Source organism: Ursus arctos, unplaced genomic scaffold (assembly GCF_023065955.2).
Source record: "Ursus arctos isolate Adak ecotype North America unplaced genomic scaffold, UrsArc2.0 scaffold_18, whole genome shotgun sequence".
NCBI classification, from domain to species: Eukaryota; Metazoa; Chordata; class Mammalia; order Carnivora; family Ursidae; genus Ursus; species Ursus arctos.
This window is the reverse complement of record NW_026622852.1, coordinates 38,006,644-38,028,087: the sequence shown is the minus strand read 5'-3', so window position 1 is coordinate 38,028,087 and position 21,444 is coordinate 38,006,644. Positions and strand designations below refer to the sequence as shown.

At 48.3% G+C, this 21,444-nt stretch overlaps 2 protein-coding genes across 11 annotated transcripts in view; one reads left to right on the top strand and one right to left on the bottom strand.

The window, feature by feature from the left end:
* PALM2AKAP2 (PALM2 and AKAP2 fusion) overlaps positions 1 to 10,907 on the bottom strand; it is a 564,113-nt gene extending 553,206 nt beyond the window's left edge. For all 4 annotated transcript variants that reach the window (XM_048223130.2, XM_057313652.1, XM_048223131.2 and 1 more), the window contains exons 1-2: positions 10,659 to 10,907; positions 9,813 to 9,881 (exon numbers count right to left, since the gene is read on the bottom strand). In XM_048223130.2, the coding sequence (XP_048079087.1) occupies positions 9,813 to 9,881; positions 10,659 to 10,755 (166 nt within the window). In that variant the 5' untranslated portion in view covers positions 10,756 to 10,907. The remainder of the gene's footprint in view (positions 1 to 9,812; positions 9,882 to 10,658) is intronic.
* An 84-nt stretch (positions 10,908 to 10,991) lies between these two features.
* The window catches only part of PTPN3 (protein tyrosine phosphatase non-receptor type 3), a 108,323-nt gene continuing 97,870 nt past the window's right edge, over positions 10,992 to 21,444 (top strand). For 2 of the 7 annotated variants that reach the window (XM_026506044.4, XM_057313660.1), the window contains exon 1: positions 10,992 to 11,123. Coding sequence is in view for 3 of the 7 variants with exons in the window: in XM_048223134.2 (XP_048079091.2) it covers positions 11,115 to 11,123 (9 nt within the window). In the remaining 4 variants the exon portion in view is untranslated. The remainder of the gene's footprint in view (positions 11,124 to 21,444) is intronic. The other 5 variants (XM_048223138.2, XM_057313664.1, XM_048223134.2 and 2 more) reach the window with 4 other exon arrangements.

Below are 21,444 nucleotides of genomic sequence, written 5' to 3'. Positions count from 1 at the left end.
GGGCCGCTCCTCATGCACAAATGTCTATTAAACACCTATTGGGTCCTGTTCAGTGATGTTCCATCAGACAAATCAAGTGACTTTGGCTGAGCCTCTGTGTGGGAGCAGACTGCATAGGGGTGTGGACCCCAGGAAGTCAGTTTTGTGCAAGTCATCTGTGTAACATTCAACCACAGTTACTCTGGCTGTCTCTTGATCTTGGGCTTTCTTTGTGTGTCTTCACTTTTTTTTCCTGCTGTGTCCTCCAGTTGAAATTCCTACATGAAGGAATCCAATTGCTCTTACTAAGCACTTCCATGGCTCATGGGCTTCCTAACTCACGGGGATTCTAGGACTCAGAAGGACTCCCAGCAGGGCTTGTATAAAGGAGATGAGGTGACCATGGGTATCGGAGGTACCATAGTTAAACCTCCCACGGAACAGTCATGAAATTCCTGTGGTCACTGCTATAGTCACCCGGATATAAAAATATCTTCCCATACGATTATCTGGGAGCAAAAGTTTTGTGTTTGTATTGGTTACATAGATTTCTTAAAATATTTCCTTCTTATTTTTGAAGTGCTATACGTCTGTTGTAGAAGATTTGAAAAATACGAAGAAAATCACCAGTTGTTATAAACTGAATGTGTCCCCCAAAATGTCTATGTTGAAACCTAATCCCTAATGCATTTGGAGGTGGGGCCTTGGGCAGGTGATTAGCTCATGAGCGTGGAGCCCTCATGAACGGGATCAGTGGCCTTATAAAAGAGACCCCAGAGAGCTCCCTCACCCCATTCCATCATGTGGGAACAAAGTGAGAAGACAGCTGTCTATAAACCTTGGAAACACACCCTCACCTGACACCAAATCTACCAACACCTTGATCTTGGACTTCCCAGCCTCCAGAACTGTAAGAAATAAATGTTTGTCGTGTGCAGGCCACCCAGCGTATGGCATTTTGTTGTAGCAGCCCGAACAAACTAAGACACCGGTCGTATCATTATCTAGGAACAATTACTCTTAACATTTTACTATACTTTCTTTCAGGATTTTTATGTTCACGAATGTGTTTTTCTTTACAAAGTTATGCTACGAATACAGCTTTTATCTTATGCTCTTTACCTAAACTACATCACTAGCATTTTCCCAGGTCATTACAAACTCTTTGTAAAATAATTTTAAGAGTTATACGATAATTGGTGGGACATAGGGTTGTGTATTCATTCGGTCCCTTATCTTTCTTAGCAATTATCAACAGTGCTAAAATAATCCATTTCTGCTCATAAGACTTTATCTACATTTGGATTTTTCCTTTGAATAGATCGGGTCCATATTTTTTCCTTATATAGCACGGTTTTCAAGATTATTTTGGTGTTTCTTAATAAATAGTAAAAGAGAGATTTTTCCTTCTGAATGGGAAGGACACTCTCCTCCGCTCCATATGCCAAGGCTGGCTTTGCAGAGTAGGTCCACTTCCTCTTGCTCTACAGTCCTGTCTATCCTCATTTCCGTGTGGGTGCACAGGATAGCCAGGCTGGGTTGGCTTTTCAATGACTTCACCAGGACCAGAGACAGAGCTGTACATGTTCCCACGGTCACCTCTTTATCCAAACCACGGAAAACTGACTTTTTTTTTCATAACTGGCACAGGCTGTGTTTGGGTCAGGAACCCAACATTAACTACAAAGACTGACCTCAACCCAGGGAACTTGAGAAGAAACTAGATAACACTGTTGGGAAATTGTTCTCTCATGTGAATTGGCATTTGAAATATGTACTAGTATTATGTATGTTTTTTTATGCCAATGAACCAAGTGTAATGGAAAATAATATGCCGGCCTTAGTAAGTCAAAGGACTTGGGCTGACTGAAATGTATCAATAAGGCAATCCAATTTCAACTAATTTTCTCACTCTTCACACCCTGTCTAGGTTTCTAGCATGCAAAGAAATGATGTGAGTTCACAGTGGGGGCAGCTGGCTTGCTCAATTGTACATAATGTGTTAAACGTAAATCTATGGAATCTAAATGCAGAAGGAGGGGCTCCTGGGTCTGCCTATGCAGTCAAAGAAAGCTGATTACTCAGGTTGTATAAGACTGAGAGAGAAATGAGGACTGCCCTCGATGCTTTGGACCTTATAATGCAAGGATAAAATATTGTCATGGGTGCTGACAAAATTGGGGCAGCTTCCCATGGTTGAGACTGTACACGATTCTAGATTAGAATGAAATTGAAACCACAAGACACTAAGAAGGTTTTAGGCCCCCCTCTATTCCCCGGTAATTTCTATGATGGATTTCATTCACCCTGTCGTTGCTGGTCCTACTGCCCAAAGATGAAGGTCACGGACCCCAAGCTGCTTTGGGATGAGCTCACTCAGCAACACAGTAGACAACAAAGGGGTGTGTCCTTGACCTGTAGACCTTCTGCCAGCACCACCAGGTGACTCCCAGGTGTGGAGAGGCAGGGGCAATGTCCTAATTCCTTTAATTGATGCACACAGAAATCGAGAGTGCATAGTGATATCTAATCACAGATTAATTAGACCTTATTTGGGACACCACTGCTCATGTTTCTCCCTTAGCTTATCTCCTATATCTTCTTATACTCCCTGTGTATCTACATCTGTCTGTACCTCTTTTCCGTCTATTGGTCAATTAATTATTAAGCTTGCAAGCAGAATTCCAGAAGGAACTCCAAAAGGACTTTAGATACAACATAACTTCTTGCTCACTGCAGAAAGGCAGGCAATTTTTGAGAGGAGACTCATGGCCCTTTGCATACCCTGCTCAGAAATAATAGTCATAGCCTACATGGCATCATGGCATCATGACCCCATTCAGGGGATTTTTCTAAGAGCCTTCCAAAAGGGGCATGTACGTTAATAACTACATGGGAGTCAGGATGTGATAAGAAGCATGATAGAATAGACCAAATCCACAGGGGTGCAGGAATCAGACTGCACATAACCAGTTGGGATAATCTAGAAAGAGGTAGCTTGTCAGAGGAGCTTTAAAGGATGGGTAGGATTTCAAAGGCAGCGACGGTCGGATGATCTGTTTTAGGTTTATGTGGTTCACCTTCATTCTTCATGAGGAAGCAACAAAGAGATTTGTGCCAGTGGTTGGGCTAAATGACCTCGGATGGGCAAGGTGGCAGCAATGAAGAGCAAACAGAGAAACCCAAGAAGACGAAGAAATGGACAGAGCGTAATGTTTTCTGATACAATAGCTGGAGAACTGCACACTGGAACAGGGAGTTTTGGATGAAGAAAAACAGTATCTGGGTAGGCCTTGGTGGCTGCCACATGAAGCCGGTCCCTGATCACTGCTCAGGCATGTTGGCAGAAAATCATATGACTCTCATCAACCCATACCCTGTATGTGGAGATGGTTTGCCTTAGGAACTCTGATGTCCCTGGCCGAACATGGATTCCTTAAACTCTACGTGTGACTCGTGTTTACGGAGGCATCGCTGGACAGTCTGTTTGGACTTCAATGCAGTGACTGTGTGTACTATGGAAAAAATGAGAGCAACATCCTAGCAGGACGCCGGGGCGCAGTTGAGGAAATCCTGTGGTGTGTCATCCACGCAATACTAGAAGGTCACCAGAGCACAGGGCAGGCTGAACGGTGCCCCCTGTTCTTGAAATGTCATCAGGGATTGGAAGCACAGTTCTCTTTTGGGCCCAGATCAGGTTTCCAGTGTCTCAGGGATGGAACGGTGAGCCAAGCTAGGACAGATTTCAGATGATCGCCTTTCCATAGGGCTGTGACTTCCAGTCAAGGTGTGGGTAGCTGAAGTACTCTGACTTCCCGGCCATTTTCTTACCAGCTGTGTCAGGAAAGCATCATTCTTGATCTCAAGATCACTGAAGTCATTTTTCTTACTCCTTTACCCTCATCCGAAGCTCTCTTCCTGTTCCATCCCTCAGCCACACGCATTGCCAGCAGGAGTAAGAGCCCTTGACCTAGGGCTGTTTCTTTAAAGTAAGCTGTACCGTGTTGTGCCCTGGTCTTAGTTATAGCCTTGATTTGTCAAGTAACCTGGGCTTTGTACTTAGTCAGTAAAATTTTGAGGGAGCCAAAATGTAAAACAAAATGGGTTTTTAAAAAAAATATCATGCATACATCATTATATTTTTCTCCCACAGGGAATGTACTTTTAAATAGGTTATGCATCACCTGGTACATAATTCAGAAGGTACAAAAGGGTTTATGGCAAAAGGCAAACACTCATCCCTCCCCTGCCCCCACTTGTCCAATTCCTCTTCAGGAGGTAATGACCTTCTCAGGTTCAGTTTTGTGTGTACTCTACACACGCCAATGTGTTTATTTTAGTGTCTACTCCTCTTAGCAAACATCACCACCACTGTGACTATCCCCATTACCACCTCCTCTCCAGTCACATGGTTAGCTTCCTCCTGGCCCCGGGAGAGCATGGTCAGGTGGATGGAGTCAGAGATCCAAGGTCAAGAACAGAAAGCAGAAAGCCTGATAGCTCACTACTAGGGGTCCCTATTAGCCTGCAGGGGATGCCCTCTCTCCATCTCCTGTCTTCTCCCCTTCTACCCCTCTAAATGGTTAAGAAGCTGATGCTGTGGCTCTTCACCCCATCCATCCAAGCATCAGTAATACCTACAAGTCCATGATTATCTCTTGGTAAAATTTCCCATCCTCTTAGTTTATCAGACTAGGTTCTTAGTGTACATATATTGGAGGCTACAGGACAGAAGTTATAAAACTTCAGTGTACATAAGATTCTTTTTTTTTATGATTTTATTTCTTCATTTGAGAGATAAAGATTGAGCACACAAGTCGGGGGGAGGGACAAAAGGAGAGGGAAAAGCAGACTCCCCGCTGAGCAGAGAGCTGGACTGGATCCCAGGACCCTGAGATCAGGAGCTGAGCCAAAGGCAGACACTTAACCGACTGGGCCACCCAGGCGCCCCTTTATAGTTAATTATAAAATGTAGGTTCTTGGGGTCCACAAGCAGAACCAGAAGGTCTGAGCTGAGGCCAGAAGTCTGCTTTTACACAGATCTTGATACGTGGTTCCTGGATCAAAGTTTTAAAAATGCTGCTTTCAGTATTTTCCCTGACTCTTCTCCCTAGAATCTTCTATTAGGGTATTCCTTGAATGTGTCCTTTATGGTTGCTGATTTTCCGAAGCCATGAACTCTGTATGACTATCCTACGTTGCCTGGGTATTCTTCTCTCTCTCCTTCTATTGTTGGACATGTGAACCTCAGAGGTGTGGTTGGGAGACTTGACAAACCCATTCTCCCTGGGTTTTGTAAGATGACACCACCCATTGGTTAAACACCATCAGCCAAGTTCAGGATATCAACTCTCATTCCCTGCATTTCCCATCATTTCTCTTTGTTTCTAAAGCCACAGCCTTCCGCTGAGTTTCCCCAAGCAGGATCTCAAAATCCCTAGACTTACCTTTCCATTTCTTGTGTAGCAGCAAATCCATGTGGTGATGGGTGGGCCTGTTAGGTTCCTTCTGGTCCTCTGGCATACCTACAGCGTGTGCGCCAGGAAATTGTTTCTCTAACTCAGGTCTGTGTATCCCTAAGGGTTCACTCAAGTGTTCTTGAAGGTCTGAGAACCCTCTGAGATAACTGGTTATGTTATTTTTGCATTTACATGATAATATTAAAAATGTATACATACTCTGGATCATATGACTGACTCCCTTATAAGAGAGGCCTGCTACATGATTTCAGTTCCCTTATTCAAATCTGTGTTTACTGTCAGGTTGCATCTGGTCACCATCTACAAGGACGACATTTAACTTTCGATTATGTTGAGAAGCCCATTTGGCAGCCATCACATTGGCTTGCCTTCTGTCTAGCTCACGCTGAAAGGCTGAGTCCTTCCCGGGACGGACAGGGGAGGACCCTCAAGTTCTTGCCCCTGGTAACTCTTTGGCATTACACTGCCCCACCAACCTCCTTATTCTAGATATGCTTCCCTAAGGGCCTTTGTACTGGCTGTTCCCTCTACCCGGAGTCTTTTCCAGGTATCTACATGAGTAACTCTGTCATTTTCTTCAGGTGTCTGTAAGAATTTGCTTAAGTGACTAAATTTTTCAGTCCTATTTAAAACTGCAATTCCCCACCCACCTCACCTCTAGTACCCTTTCTATGAGCCTTACCCCTGGTCTCTTAACATACAACACAATGCACTCGTATATAATGCTTGCTGTTCCTTGTCTGACTTGTCCTGGTGGAAGGCTCCCATGCCCATGAGAGCAGAAATTGTTCCTTTTGTGCACTTATGTCTCCCAAGCCCTTAGAGCAGTGCCCAACATATAGCAGGTGCTTAATAAATATGTGATGAATGAATGAATGAATGAATGAATGAATCCACAACACTGCTCTTGTACCCATGCTAAGTTTGTTCACTGGTTTTACACACAAACCTCTTTTGGCAGTGATAATTTGCAAGGAAAAACATTTTTCGATGCATAAAACTTCAGGCTAAAAATTTGTGTTCCTCGCAGTGAGATCCATGAAGTCCAGGAGCGCTAAGAACACAGGCTGAGGGGATGAACAGGGTCCCAAGTCAGATGAACCCGCCCCCCTACAGGCTCCCGACTAGACCACTGATCAGTTCATCCTCTCCCTCCCTCCTGGGCCAGGAACAGACATTCTGTCATCTTCTGCCAGCGCTGGGACAGGGCAGGGTGGGCTTCACTCTCTGTGAAAGGAACTTCTCCCATTCCTGTATGATTCCAGAGTAGCTGTTTTCCCTCTCTACATCATTTTGTTTGGCTTGCCAACTTTTAAAGTTTGTTTCACTTTTCCTGATCATGAAAGAAATACACCATAAAATAAGATTTAGGGAACTATAAAGACATAGCAAAGAAACAGGTGCCCAAAGACTTGAGGTTCTCTGGATTTATAAAAGATACCTTCCATATCTTGTTTCTCTGCTTGTAAATGCAATGCTCAGATAGTCACCATCAACATTTCGGTGCAGTTCTTTCTAGTCTTTTTTCTATGCATATGCATCACGCTGACAGAGAGGAAGTTGCCAATGTTCAACCATCATTGACCCACATGACGGCAGCTTCGTATGGTGTAACTTAGTAATTCAGAGTAGAAGCCATACTACGTATATAATTTTGCATTGTGTTCTTTTCACTTGTCATTACAACAGCACCACTTGCCCATGGATTTGCTGATGTTTGGCCCTTCAGGAGCCTGCATTAACAGTACAAATAATTGATGAGCATTAGCATTGCAGCTGGGAGCCCTGCCCTGTAAATCACTGAAACAGTCCACGTGGTGCCCAGACTTCCTGAGTCTTGATGTGAATGACAATCCTCAGTGATTCTTCCAGGAAACTCTTCCTATAAATGCCCCCAGCCAATTGCTTGTGTATGGTGCTGGGCACCAGACTTTCTGCCGAATGGCAGCTTCTGGGAATATGCTAATAACTGTGTCCAGCTGCCCATCTTGCATTCCTCTTGTACGAATCTGGCCCATTGCCAGTGATGCGTATAGGGTTTGTGGCATACCTTCCTCTCCAACGAAATGACCCTCTTTGGCTTTTTGTGTTTGTTATTGTTTAATGATTTCTGGGCCAAGAAGAGTCTACCAGCTCTGCTGAAAGAGAGAGCTGGGTTTTTTGGGGTTTTTTTGTTTGTTTCTGGTTTTGCTTATCAGCAGGAGGGCTGCTATTAGGGCCCTGGCTTTCTCTTGGCAAACATCATCGGGACTATCGGCCCTGTATCTTTTCATCACAGCAAAGTTCTGAGGAGTCTGTGGACCAGGTGGCTCTATTATGTTGTGATTCCAACTCCAAAATGATTATCCAGGGAGAATCATCTATGTCTGGACTGGCCTCATTATCTGAGACTTTGGGATAGCCTTACCCCTAACGAGGCCTCTACTTGCTCTCGATTTGGTGGGGTTCAACTACACAGACTAAGAAGATTATGTGTCCATCCAAATGCTTCATTTCCATAAAGTTTGGGAGCTTATGATATAAGATCAACTGTCACTGCTGATAATAACATCATGTCACTCCAGATGCAACAGCTGAAAAGGACGGACTTTAACATTTTGGCTCCAACAATAAAATAGTAACAGGAGACCAGAACATTTAAAGTCAATCTGCAGCCTACAAACACATCAAACAGTAGAGAAAATAAGGCAAAAAAGACACAAAATGAAATATGTGGTTTCTCTTCTCATCAATACATGGTAAGCTACTGCACAGAGAGGCAGTATTATAAAACCTAACACCCTGGGCTTTGAGGTCAGACCAACTGTGTTCAGTCCTGACCCTGACTCTTACTAGTTGTGAATGGCTCCTAGATTGTTTCCTCTTCTGGAAAACTGAGCTAGAAACACCGATTCTGGACAGTGACTGTCAGGATAAAAGACACAATATGTGTAAAATATCGAGCACGCTTGAGCTTGATAATAGTAGTTATTATGATGATGATTAGCCTTTACAAAACTTCACAGATTTTTAATTTGGTCTTTTAATGTTTATTATTGCAAACACAACAGTGTGACAGTAATAGACTTTTTTTAAAGTAATAAATTTAAAAAGAGAAACCAACCACACTACCCCCCAAAGTTAAAGTATTTACATTTTCCCATATTTCCTTCCAGTCTGGTTAATGTGTAGACATAATCTTTGTGCAGTGTATTTGTGTTTTCAGCCTTTTTTCCCATTTAACATTGTATTGTAAGTTTCCCCCTGTTGCAGTATGGTCTAACTTAGTATAAACTAGTTAATATTTCAACAAATATACCATAACCTAACTAACAAATCATTCCACTAATTGTGGACGTTCATTTGTTTCCAGTTTGGGGAATATTCTTTCCTTTTCTTCCTGCTTCTGTTATGGTGATCGAAATGCATGATTTTGAAAAGATTTAGGTCTTTTCCTTAGGTGTGCAGATATTTTTTTAGCTCGAATTTAAGAACACTGTTTAAGTTCATGACTGTTGCATGTGGGGAAAGAAAGGGCAGTTTCAGCCTATTTTGTCATAAGGCAAATTGAGACAACTCCAAGAATACGCATGTCCATTAACTTACGTTTCCTCATATTAGCACTTGGCAAACTGGTTTGCAGATGACAGATTACTGAAGTAGGCACTCATGAAATGGATCTTTGAAGTGGATTAAACATGCTCACGTTTTTTATTTCATTCAGTCCCCACGTTCTACCTAGATCCAAGTGATGGGTATTCGTGTTATCGGAAGCACAGAGAGGGTAAGGTGCTTGGCCCAGATCACACAGCGGAGAGGGCAGAGAGCGCCCTTCCTGGACTCTGAATCCCCAGCTATCTTACTAAGATTTGAAAACAAATGCCCCCAGACCCTCCAAGAGGCGTCGGGAACAAAGCGGGGGCTGAGCGTCCAGCGGGGCTCTGCGGGGGCGTCGCCGACCCCACCAGGAGACTCCTCCTCCCGGGGAACTCGGGCGCCGCCCGGCTCCGAGCATGCCCAGTGAACTCCCCGTCCGTCTCAGCGGGGCTGGACCGGCGCCGCCTCCAGGTTTTGCGAGCCACCAAAGGGCGGGGCAGGGCGCAGGGCGGGTCCTGTTCCTGGGACTCCTTGACACCGTCGGAATTCCCCCCCGACGCGACGCTCAGGCGGCGCCCGCTGCAGTGGCGCTACCCGGGGACATGCAATTCGGGGACAACCAAAATGAGGGACCAGGTGCCGCCGGCGGCCACCGAATGGCCCTGGGCAGACCGGCCCTCTGGACCTCGGGCACCTTAGTCCGGACCGGAGGGCTCCAGACATCAGTCCATCCCTTCATTCACATATTCATTCAACAAATAGTTTTTGAGCACTTACTGTGTGCCTCGTACAGGACCTGGGACACTGCAGTGAAGACAGGCAGGGCTATACAGCTCCAGCAGTTCCCTAGGTGAATACACAAGAAGTAAGCAAATGAGAGGAAAAGTCACTGGCCGACCTCATCTCCAACTGCTCCGTCCTTCTCAAAGCCCAACTTGTGTTGCACCTTAATGTCTTCGCGCCGGCTGTTCCTTCTGCGGGGCTGAAACGTCACCTTCTCAGTGTCACTCTCACAGGCTGATCAGCCCACTGCATTGAAAACTGTACTCCCTAGACCTTCATCTCCTTACCCTGTCCTTTTTCCCGTTTAGGACTTAAAACCTTCTAATATACTATACAGCTTGCTTATTTACATGTTTATTGTCTGTTGCCTGCCTCTCTTTCCCCAAACTCCGCCAGGGGACAGGATTTTTGCCTATTTGTTCACGACGCCTGAAGAACCAAAGTAGATGATCAATAATTACTTGTTGAATGAATTAATGGATAGTGATAAACGTGAAGGAAATAAAACAAGGACATGGAGAATGTCCAGGAACAGGGTGTTAATGTAGTAAGGTGCTGAGGCAAGGCCTCTCAGATAAGGAGGACATAGGTACCATGAGAAGGTGCCAGCCACGTGAAAAACTGGGCAAAGAAGTCCCACACAGCAGCGGGGGGGAAGCATGTGCAAAAGTCCTGAGGCTGGCCAAGTTCTGAGACTTTGGTGGACAGAAAGGTGCCCGTGAGGATGCAGGAAGGCGGGTGTCCGATGAGGTGGAAGAGGACAGCAAGAGCACAGATGGGAGGAGGGGGGTAATGGCGGGTAAGAAATTTGTGGAAGAAGGTTTAGGCCGGTAAGCTTACTATTGGAACGCGATGAGCACTGGACTGAAAGTCGGCAGGACCCCAGCTGGGCAAGACTTGTCCTCATTTCAAAGATTTGTTGAACTTTGCTTGACATTCCTGAGCATAAAATCACTCAGGGCTCGGCACACAGTAGGTACCCAATGAATGGTTATGGAACGAATGCCTGCGTGCCGGCGCGAGGCGACTGGGGGCTGCCAAGAGCTCGGCAGGAGAGCCCCAGTGGCCCTGGGCGGTGCGTCCGAGCGCGCCAGACCAGGGCGGAGCAGGGGCGCCCCGCAGGGCGGCCCGGGCGCCCGCCCCCCGCCCAGCGCGCGGGCCCGTCGTGGCCAGCCCGGCCGGCGGGAGCCGCCCGCGGGCGGCACTGGGCATGCTCAGACGGCGGCCAGGTCGCGCCGCGAGCGAGCTTCCGCGCCGCCCGCTCGCGCGACCTACCTGGGCGCCCCGCGCCCCCGGATGCTGCAGGTACGGGCGGGCGCGACCCCAGCGGGCCGAGGCAGGGCGCGGGGCTACCGGGGGCTGGGGGCGCGCTCGGCGCCGCCCCGCCCCCACCCGTCCCCGAGCGCGCGGCGACCGCGCGGGCGGGCTGGTGGACGCCGCGGCCCCGGGGTCCCGACGCCACGTCGGGGCGGGGAGGGGGCGCCCGGGCCGCGCTCACCTGGCGGGGCCGCGGCGGGAGGGAGCAAGCCGGGCGGGGTGGGGCTCAGTACCGGGCGGGCGTTCGGGACGCGGCGGCGGCGGGGCGTGGGCGTGCGCTCCGACCCGGGCAGGGGTGGACGTGGCCGGCGACCCCGGAGGGCCCAGTGCCGCGGCGACACTAGCCCCGGGCGCCGAGGGGGCGCACGGCCCGCGGGGAGCCAGCCAAGCGCGGCGGCCAGACCTCGGCTCCCAGGGCGAATCCGCCTCTCGGCTTTCAAAGATGGCATTTCCTGGGCCTGGCACGAACTCCAGCGCCAATAAATCCTCCCCGTTCCGCGGGCGATATAGAATGATTTATCAGGTACCTGCGGTGAGACAGCTGCAGTGGGGGAGTGTATGTGAGAACGCCCAGCCCCCCGGAAATTCCCATTTTCAGCAACCTAAACTTGCTGAGAAGTTGCGGTTGCCTTAAAAATTCATGGGAAGTTGAGACAACTTGACACCTGGGTTTTCCGAGCTGGTGGAAAGAGCTTGTGACTTGGAAACTGGAGACCTCCGTTCAAGTTGGGCTCCCCCTGGCCAGCTGGTGACCTTGGGCGAGTTGTTTAACCTCTCTGATCTTCAGTTTCCTACACTGCAAACAGCCGGTAATAATGCCCACCTCACTCGGTGGTTGGGTGGATTAAGTGGGATAAATTATGTGGAGGTGTTTGGCTCCGTGCCCGGCACAAAGCAAGGGAGCAGTTGGCGTGATGTGAATTTAATTCGTTTAGAGACCCTTGTGGCTCCCATCTGACCAGGAAATTAGAATTACGAAAGCATCTTCAGGGCCTAGTGGCAGAGTGACAGACCCTGCCTTTGTGCCCTGGAGAACTGCAGAAGTCAAGGGCTTTGGAAAAACAATTTAGCCGAATTGTAATCGGAGAGCATCTTAGTTGAAAGCAGTTTTATACATTCAGAAACTCCAGAAGTTGGCAGTTGAGCTTTACTTACAAAAGAGCTGTTTTGCAAGATGATCCATCTTGCAAATGTTTAAAGAGATGATGGGAGGAAGTACAGCCTGGTTAGAAGGATTTCTGTTGGAAAAACCTCCCCTACCCAACTTTCCTGATTATTTAGATCAGAGTTTCTTAACCTCAACACTGTTAACATTTGGGGTTGGATCATTTTTTGTTGTGGGGCCTGTCCAACTCATTGCAACATTTAGCTGCATCCCTGGTCTTACCCAGTAGATTGTAGTAGCAGTCCTTCTCCCTCAGTTGTGCCAACCAAAAATGTCTCCTGCTGGGACCAAGTGTCCCCTGTTGGGGGGGGGAGGCAAAATATCTCCTCTCCCTTTTAGAGTTATCCTGCTTTCTGTCATTAGCCTACCTGAGTTGTTCAAGAATTTCATCTTGTGTTTAACCTTCGTATAGCCTTCTAGAACTGTGCAGAGTGCATCCACATACATCAACTCACTTAATTCTTACAACTCGCCGCTGAGGCCAGTGTTATTCCCATTTTACAAATGAGAAAACTGAGGCCTTGAACAGCCGAGCCTACGGTATTGGCCTAGGTGCGATAGAACTCAGGTCTTCTGCTTCCTTGGGCGGGTCTTTTTCTTCTGCATCAAACTGCCCTTTATTGTGTGGAGACTTTCAAATAGATGACTTTACTGGCAATTAAATCAACATGTAAAGGAGACTGGAAGCAGGAACCCTTTCTGAGATTGACTAGTTGAAAATTAACAACGGTAAGCTATTATCTGACAGAGAGTAGGTCGTTGTAGTTAAATATTCTAGTTTATAGTGAGCTCCCATAAATCCCACATACACTTAATGGAATACCAATTTGCAGAGAATCAAAGGAGAATAAAACATGCCTACTACTCTGTATTGATCCTGAGTTGTCTCTGGTGACTTGCCATCTCCTAAAACTGGACTCCTATATGCAAATCAGGCATTAGCTGAGGAATATAAAAGGTCAAGTTACTGAAGGCATTTTCCAAGTGGCCTTCTGTTCAGCAAGCACTTAATGACCTGCTTCCGTATATCAGATGCAGTGCTGGGTGGGGATGCTGAGTAGGCCGATGGATCCCAGCAAACCCAGGAGGCCTGGGGGAACTTCCCTGCCAGGAGGGGGCAGGTCCTCAGGGACAGCTGGGAGTGGCAGAACGAACCTAAATTAACACGGTCAAATTCAGGATTCCTCACGGCTTCACCACTCCTGTTTTGGACCTCCTCTTTGACCTTTTTTCATAGAGAAGAATTCTGGTAGCTTTTAACCTCAGGCAGGTGGCAGGAACCTGGTTAGAGACAAATCTTACCCCTGAAAGAAGCTGGGGTTCCCAGCGGGTAACTGGCCTCAGGGGATTGGGACCAATTCCTTGACTGTTGACTGTGAACTGGGAGGGTTCCTTTACATTGTTTAATTTCAGTGCTGTTCTCTCCCACTCTTGCAGTTGAGGAAACTGAGCTAGCAAAGGTAGTCTGGGGCCAGGAGCAAGAGTGACCAACTGTGACCTTCTGAACCTTCGGTCCAGGCACAGAAGGAATTCTCTGACATAACCCACCCATAGGGCTCAGCTTTGGGGATTGGAGAGAGCAAGAAGGCCTGGCCCCCTACTTCCCCGCTGAGCCCTCAGGGTTTGTGATAGGTTGGGAGGGGACCTGCAACTTTGACGGTAATCCCGTTGCTCAGCTTCCTTCCACCAGACAGCAGTGGTTCCTGGAAAGCAGGGCCAGTCCCTCTTCATCTGTTCCCAGGTCTGTTGCAGGGGCTGAAATGCCTAAGGCACTCTGCACTTGCCCTGTCCTTAACGGGCTGGTGGTGGAGGCAGGGCAGCCTGATGGTGTTGCTTCCCAAGCTCAGGCTCTTCTTAACCAACTCTCTTAGAGACAGGCCAGGAGCTGGGCAGTGTCCACGCTGCTCGGGTCTCACAGGTGTCTTCTTTCATCCCCCTGAAGGGGGATGAAAGGGAATGCTTTGATAGGCCCCTGTCTAAATCTGATCTAGTCGTGGGTTCCAAGACCCAGAGATCTTGCAGCTACGTAGCTTCTGGTTATGTGTGCACCTGAAGCTACTTTCTGCCTCCTGGTGAAGACCAGCTGAGAGCACAGGTTTTGTTTTTTGTTTTTTGTTTTTTTTTTTAAGATTTTATTTATTTATTTGACTGACAGCCAGCCAGCCAGCGAGAGAGGGAACACAAGCAGGGGGAGTGGGAGAGGAAGAAGCAGGCTCCCAGGGGAGGAGCCTGATGCGGGGCTCGATCCCAGAACGCCGGCATCACGCCCTGAGCCGAAGGCAGACGCCCAACGACTGAGCCACCCAGGCCCCCCTGAGAGCACAGGTTTCACAGCAAATTCAGACACTTACTGAGCTGTGTGTCAGGCCCTAGGGTTACAGAGACAAAAGTCAGACCCTTATCTTGGAAGGATGCATGGTGGAATTGGGAAGACAGTGAGGCGTGTGTGTATGTGTGTGTGTGCAGCTCTATATCTACTTATCTGTCTCACAGTTACTTTAAAAGAGGATAAAGCCAGATGCAAGAGAGACCAGTGGAGGCAGCCATTCATGCTGATGGGGATCAAGGAACACCATAAAGAGTAGTTGGCATTTGAATTCAGCCTTGAAGGTAGAAAAAGATGGTATTGGGCGGGCGGACAGAGCAGCAGGCGCTAAGGCCCAGAGACCACGTGTGTATCAGGAGTGGTGACTCTTCCCCAGGTCCAGCCTCCTGACCTTGGTTAATGCAGGACCCACCTCCCGGAGTCAGGGTACTCCCCCATGTCTGTAAGGGGACCCAGCCTCACTCAAGCCGGGGTAAGTGCCCATTCTCCTTGTTCTCCCCTGATAGAAGTGAGGCCTGTGGGTTGTCTTTGAGCCATGAGCACCTTCTGCCAGGGATGCCTTTGGTCTTCGTTAGGAAACACTGTTATGGCCCTTATTGGCTGCCAGGCACTGTTCTGAGTGCTTTCTAAATATTAACTCATTCAGTTACGCCTTGGAGCAACCCTTTGGCCATGCTTCCTACCTGGGTACTGGCAGCTTGCTGGGTAGGTGGGGGCAGAGCTCATCTAACCAGTCTGTGTCCCTCTGTGGGTGATGCCCTGATCATGGGGCGACTTCTCCTGGCTGCAGTTTATACCAGTGTGCTGGGAAGCAGCGGAGTCGGAGTGGGATAGAGTTCCGGCTGCCATGACCCTCTTTCCATCAGGGGGCCAGCCAGGTTGCACTGACTACATTTTCTGAACTTTCAGAAGACTGGGATCTGTCGTCTGAAAAAGAATGTTTGTGCTGCTTTTTCGTGTAAGAGGAAGGCCTGGGAGGTGTTGTTTGGATACTGAGAGAGTGGAATTTTTGAGGCAGTTTGATGCTTTATGTGGAAAGTTAGGACAGAGGATTTGAAATGGGGATAGTCCTGGAAAATTCAGGTCCCATGATTTACTGTCAGGATACACAAGGTTTTAGTAAATATTTAAGTGATGTGTAGTTTGGAGTGGATTTTCTGTACAGAGGCCTTGGTGCCTCAAAAGGGAATAAATAGTACTGTCTAGTCCCACATTCCTGATAGGGTGAGAGAAACCGAGACTCGGAAGGATGGAGTGACCACCCAAAGGGCACGTTGCTCATAAGCAGGAGCCAAGATGTTTTTCCCGTACAAGTCGTTTAACTGTAAAATGAGGATAATAAGGGAACCTGTTTCCTTTAAGTGGACCATTTTAAAGGAGCTAATGAATGAAAACCCACTAGGACAGAACTTGGCATAGCCCCTCCCTTTGTGGTTAGGTCCCTGACCCTCCAGACAAATGCTTTGTTTAGTGTTCAGTGCCAGGAGTCACTGTGGGTGAGTAATGGCTCACTCCAAGGACCAGGCTATGGGGCCTAGCTCTCAGGGCTAAAGGGACATTCCAAGGGGCAGGATCCAGGACCAGAAAGGGGCCATGGCCTACTGGATGCTGTGTGATGGAAGGCACTGGGCTGACTTTGGGAGTAGAGTGTGCAAACCTGACCCCCAGCACCTTGCTTCCCTAAGGTGGAGTCAGCCTCAGTCCAGACCCGGGGTCCTTGTGAGCGAGGCACCAGCCAGCTCCATCAGCCGTCCCTTGACCCTAATCCCTAGTGGGCCTGGAGAGAGGATGTGACAGTTGGAGCCCACTTTGCTCCCGCCAGCCCCCTCCCCTAGTCTGGTTATCAAATTCATACATGGCTGCTGTAGAAATCAGAGTGTGCGGAAACAGAAGAATCCTCAGTGATGCTCCTTCTGGAGGTTACAGTCAGCACCACCGCCACAGTGGACCCCACATGCCTTCTCACCTGCCAGCCTATTCTCTTCAGTCAGGGGGGGTCTTTCAGAAACACCTCCTATGGCTCGGAGAGTCAATGAGACTGATGTTGGCATCTCCCACGCCCCCACCCCCCCCACCCCGTGCGCAGGCTCTGGTCTGCTCACTTCATCTGCCACAGGGGCTGTGAGAGCTCCCCCCCCCCCTTAACTCCTGCTCTGGGTGTTAGCCCTTGATTGCACTTGATTTGGGTAAAACTGCCTGCTGTAAGCGCTCATGCCTCCGGATCTCTCTCCTTTCACAGCGCTTTCACGGTTGCAATTTTGCAGTTAATGAGTGTAATTATTTGTATTAGTACCTGTCTCCCCAGCGACACGGGGAGCTCTCTGAAATCAGGGTCGATCTGGCTTTCTTTTCAAAAGAAAAAAAAGAAAAAAAAAACACCTTTCTGTGAGACTTATTTTTTTTCTTTTAACTTTTTATTTTGACCTAATTCAGACTTAAAGCAAGGTTCTCAGAATAGAACAAAGAACTCTCATATACCCTTCACCCAAATTCAGCAAATGTTACCATTTTATCACATTTTTTTATTCTGCTCTTTATGTATATATATTTTCTCTTGAGTCATTTGAGGGTTATTTATAGTCTTCCTTTCCCTCAAAATACTTCAGTGTTTCCTAAAGGCAATGACATTCTTCTATATGACTACAGCACAATTTTTAGAATCAAAAAGTCTTTGCTGAAACAATACTATTCTCTAATCTGTAGATCTTACTCAGGTTTTTGCCCGTTGTCTTGATAGTGTCCTTGGTAGCAAAGAAACCCCCAGATCATGCATTTCATAAGGTCATCCTTTCTCTTTAATCTCCTTTAAACTGGAACTGTTACTCAGCCTTTCTTTGCCCTTTATGACCGTGACATTTTTGGAAAGCACAGGCCCATTATTGTATAGAAATGCCCTTCAATTTGAGTCTGTTTTAACTCACCATTGTGTCCCTAGTACCACTGGAACATCAGATGCACTCAGTAAATATTTATTGAATGGAGAGACATAAGATGGAAGGAGGTGGAAGGGGAAAGCAGGTTTTCTAGTTTTCCCCACTGCCACTCCTTTCCTTGCTAAAGGATCTTGTTAGTTGCAGTCATACTGTCTATAGGTTTGAATCCTACTATTTTTATAACACAGCTTTTCCCAGAAAAGAGAGGCTTCATAGAGCTAGCGAGCCTGCTGTCCCTGGAGGTATACAAGCAGACGCCAGGTGATGGCTTGGCAGGGGTGCTGGAGAGGAAAATGGAGCATTTGAGGAGGGGTGAGACTCAGCCTGGGCGTCCCTCCTCGTTCTCGGCACCTTTCTCTATCTGCGACCCCTACTCTGCAGGCTTAGGGGCCCAAGAATAAAGCGATGAGAATTCATCACCTAAACCAGAACATTTTGAGATAAAAGTGCGGCTATTAACAATTGCATCTCGTGAACTAGCCTCAACTGGGACTGCCCTAGGCAAATCAGGAGGTGTGGTCACCCTACCCAAATGTGACTTCGAGGTTGGAGATCAGCCTGCAAAACCCTCCAGCACTAGGTGTCCTCTGCCTGGATAAAGACAGAACTAACCTAGCACTGCTTGTCCAGCCCCTGTTCGTGGCTCTAGTACCTGCGGTGAGTCACACCTCCCTTGCCCTGCCCAACTTGGCTCCTGCTACACTTTACTTTGGCCCTCCCCTCCCCTCCCCTGCGCCTTCCTGCCACTGGGATTACTGTGAGAGCCTGGAAGGTCATTTACATACCCAGGCTGGAAGGAGGAGGAGGGCCTGGGTCTACGGTAGATGCACAAGGGGGACCAACAAGCCAGCCGTGTTTCCCACTGATAAATTCTGATGGAATTTAAGAGCCAGGGTGTGTTAAGTGAGGTGGGACAGGAGACCAGGGGCTCCCTAGACCTTATCTTTTTTCCCCTGGTGCTCACACTTCCACTGTCCTTCCTGCACAAACACCCACATCCCTCTCCCAACCCTAGTTCTGAGATCAGAACCAAGTGACTGGCCTTTGGCAGAAGCAGGGAAGCAGGTGGCACTGGGGACCCGGGCACAAGAGGATGAGCATTGGATGACCAGTAGGTGTAGACAGGGAGTTGGATGCAGAGAAATCAGGCAGGAAACCAGCGTCTAGGGATTCCGGTAACAAGGTCAATACAAGGCCATTTATCCGGAAGCCTAGACTTGCAGTGCCGCGTCCCCAGATACTCGGGTCAGAGGGGGCAGGCACAGGGGTCTGTATAGTACAGCTCTTTAACGCATTTTCTGCCTCGCAAAAAATAACAAACCCCACCTTCCTGGATTAAAAAGTATCATAGGATAAGAATGTGAAGGCTGGCGATATTTTCTGGGTCATCCCAGTCATGTGGACTTCATGAACGTAGGCCAGTGCAGTATAATATTTTTATAACTCTAGGCATTGGTCGCTTTAATGGCAAAGCCAGTCAGGGAGTGTTCTCGTTCTTCGAATGCAAGATACTAGCACTTACTGAACTTTGGAAAGGTTTTCTAGTTAACTGTGATATGATGTCTTACCAGTTAAAGATAGTCTTTCTCCCCTGCCGAGGCACAGCTATGTAAAAGCACTTAGTCTGAGGTCACTTTTTTTTATGGGACAGAAGGAATCCCACGGTGTCAGAATTGGAAGAGACCTCAGAAGAAGTGTTTCCAGCTCCCTGGTTTTGTAGACGGGTAAACTGAGGCCGTGAAAGGTCTGTGGCATGCTCCATGGCACACACGTAACCAGTTGCAGAGCAGGGACCAGTACCCACATTTCCACCCCCAGATCTTGGGTGTGTCTACCAGATCTCCTCTAAGGATGTTGATGAGATGGACTGCATCTTTCTCTTGTTAACAGCAAGTTTGTTCACTACAGAAATACGTTGTATTGGCGTTGAAGCCAGTTTTGCATTTCTGGCTCTTTTATGTGGAAGTTGCTTGGCTGATTTTCTGTTTTTATACGGAAAATGATACGTATCTTCCACTGAATTTCTGTAGTATATACTAGTGTTTCTCAGATTTTATCACACCAGAATCACCTGTTAAAACATGGGCTGTGGGGCCCCACCCCTAGAGTTTCTGATTCAGTGGGTCTGAATCAGACTCAGGCGGGGCCTGTAAACTTGCATGTCTGACAAGGCCCCAGGTGCTGCCGCTGCTCCCCACACCAGGGACCTCACTTTGAGGACCGCTACTGCAGGTCCATGGTAGTTTCAGACAAGTGCTCTGCTCTTTGCAGCCAGCTTGTCTCCCCCGCCTCCCTCCCCTGCCCTCTCCTGCCACCCCCGCCTTCCAACCAGCTCTCCCTTGTTACTCCCACACCAGCCAACCTGACCATCCCACGCTCTCCAGGTCTCCTACCTGTTGTCCTCACCTTGCCTCTCCAGAGGGCCCGTGGCCCCAAGATGCTGGAGCTCCATCCCCTTTCCCTGTCCTGTCCTTCCCTTTCTGGCTCCTCTCCTCTTTCTTCCTGTCCTCCAGTCTGAGAAAGTGAGTGTTCCTTTGGCTCGGGCTTGCCTCTCTGCTTACAGCTGAAGGCTGTCCTCCCGTCACCCAGGGAAAAAAGCCTTCTCCTAGCCCAGCCTCACCTTCAGGTCACCACCCAGCTACTCCCTTCCCTGTCTGTGGCCGCTGAAAAAGATTTGCTTTCACCTCTCAATGCAGACCTACTGTTCCGTTGTGGGAGTTCAGATTTTCTCTGTCTGTGATGAAAGACATGATTGTTCTAATTGCAGTAAAATGGACGTAGGGGTACAGCTCAGTGGCATTAGGTGCAGTCACATTGGTGTGATACCGTCACCCCCATGCACTGCAGAACTCATCTTGCAAAACAGAAGCTCCGTACCCATCAAACACTAACTTCTCAGCCCCCCGCAACCCCCCTTCTACTGTCTGTCTCTATGTGTGAGATGATTCTAATAACCTCCCGTACGTGGACTCACACAGTATCTGTCATTTTGTGCCCAGTTTATTTCACTTGGCATGATGTCCTCAGGGTTCAGCCGTGTTGGAGCAGGTGTCAGAATTCCGTTCCTTTTCAGGGAGGAGTGACGTTCCGTCGAATGCATGTGCACCACGTTTTGTTCATCGTGTCATCTGTCAGTGGACCCTTAAATTGCTTCCACCTTTTGACTCTTGCAAGTAATGCTGCTGTGAACATGGGTGTACAGAAAGACATCACTCTGATTGGTTGGGACTTGCAAATGCAGGCGGGGTGTTGAATCATTTGTACAGCAGTCCTGACTTTATCTACCCCAGCACCCCCCCAGCACTCACCTCTTGACCAACACCACCCTCGCCATCATGCTCAGAGACTGCTCACTCATCAAGACCAGTGGCGGGTTCTCATGTCTCAGCCCACTGGGTCTCTGTGCCGAGGGCAGATTGCCCTTCCCTCATACCAGGGCTTTTATGATGTGGCTCCACAACCCCCCACCCCATTTCATCCTCTGCCTTTGTTCTCTGTTCTTACCATTCTGCAGGCTTTACTGGGTAGACTCACCTGATGCCATCATCAGGGACCCACAGGGCCTGGTCATCTCTGGGCAGTTTGGGTCATATGTATATCACATCTGAACATCTCCATGAGTGTCCCCGGCTCCCTCCTCTGCACCTTTTTCCCTAGAAACACCCTCTCCATAAGTGAAAGTCTGCCAGCTTAGAAACCCAGGATCACCCTTCGCTTACCCGCACACCTGCCCTGGACAGTTCCTGCCCCATCACACCTCAGACGTTCCTCCTCCAGCCTGCCCTTCCTTCCCACCTCCACCCCCCCACCCCCACTAAAACTGGGTTCATCCCTGTGCTGCTACCGTTTGCCTCTACTTTTGCTTCCTCCCCCGCACCCCCCGTC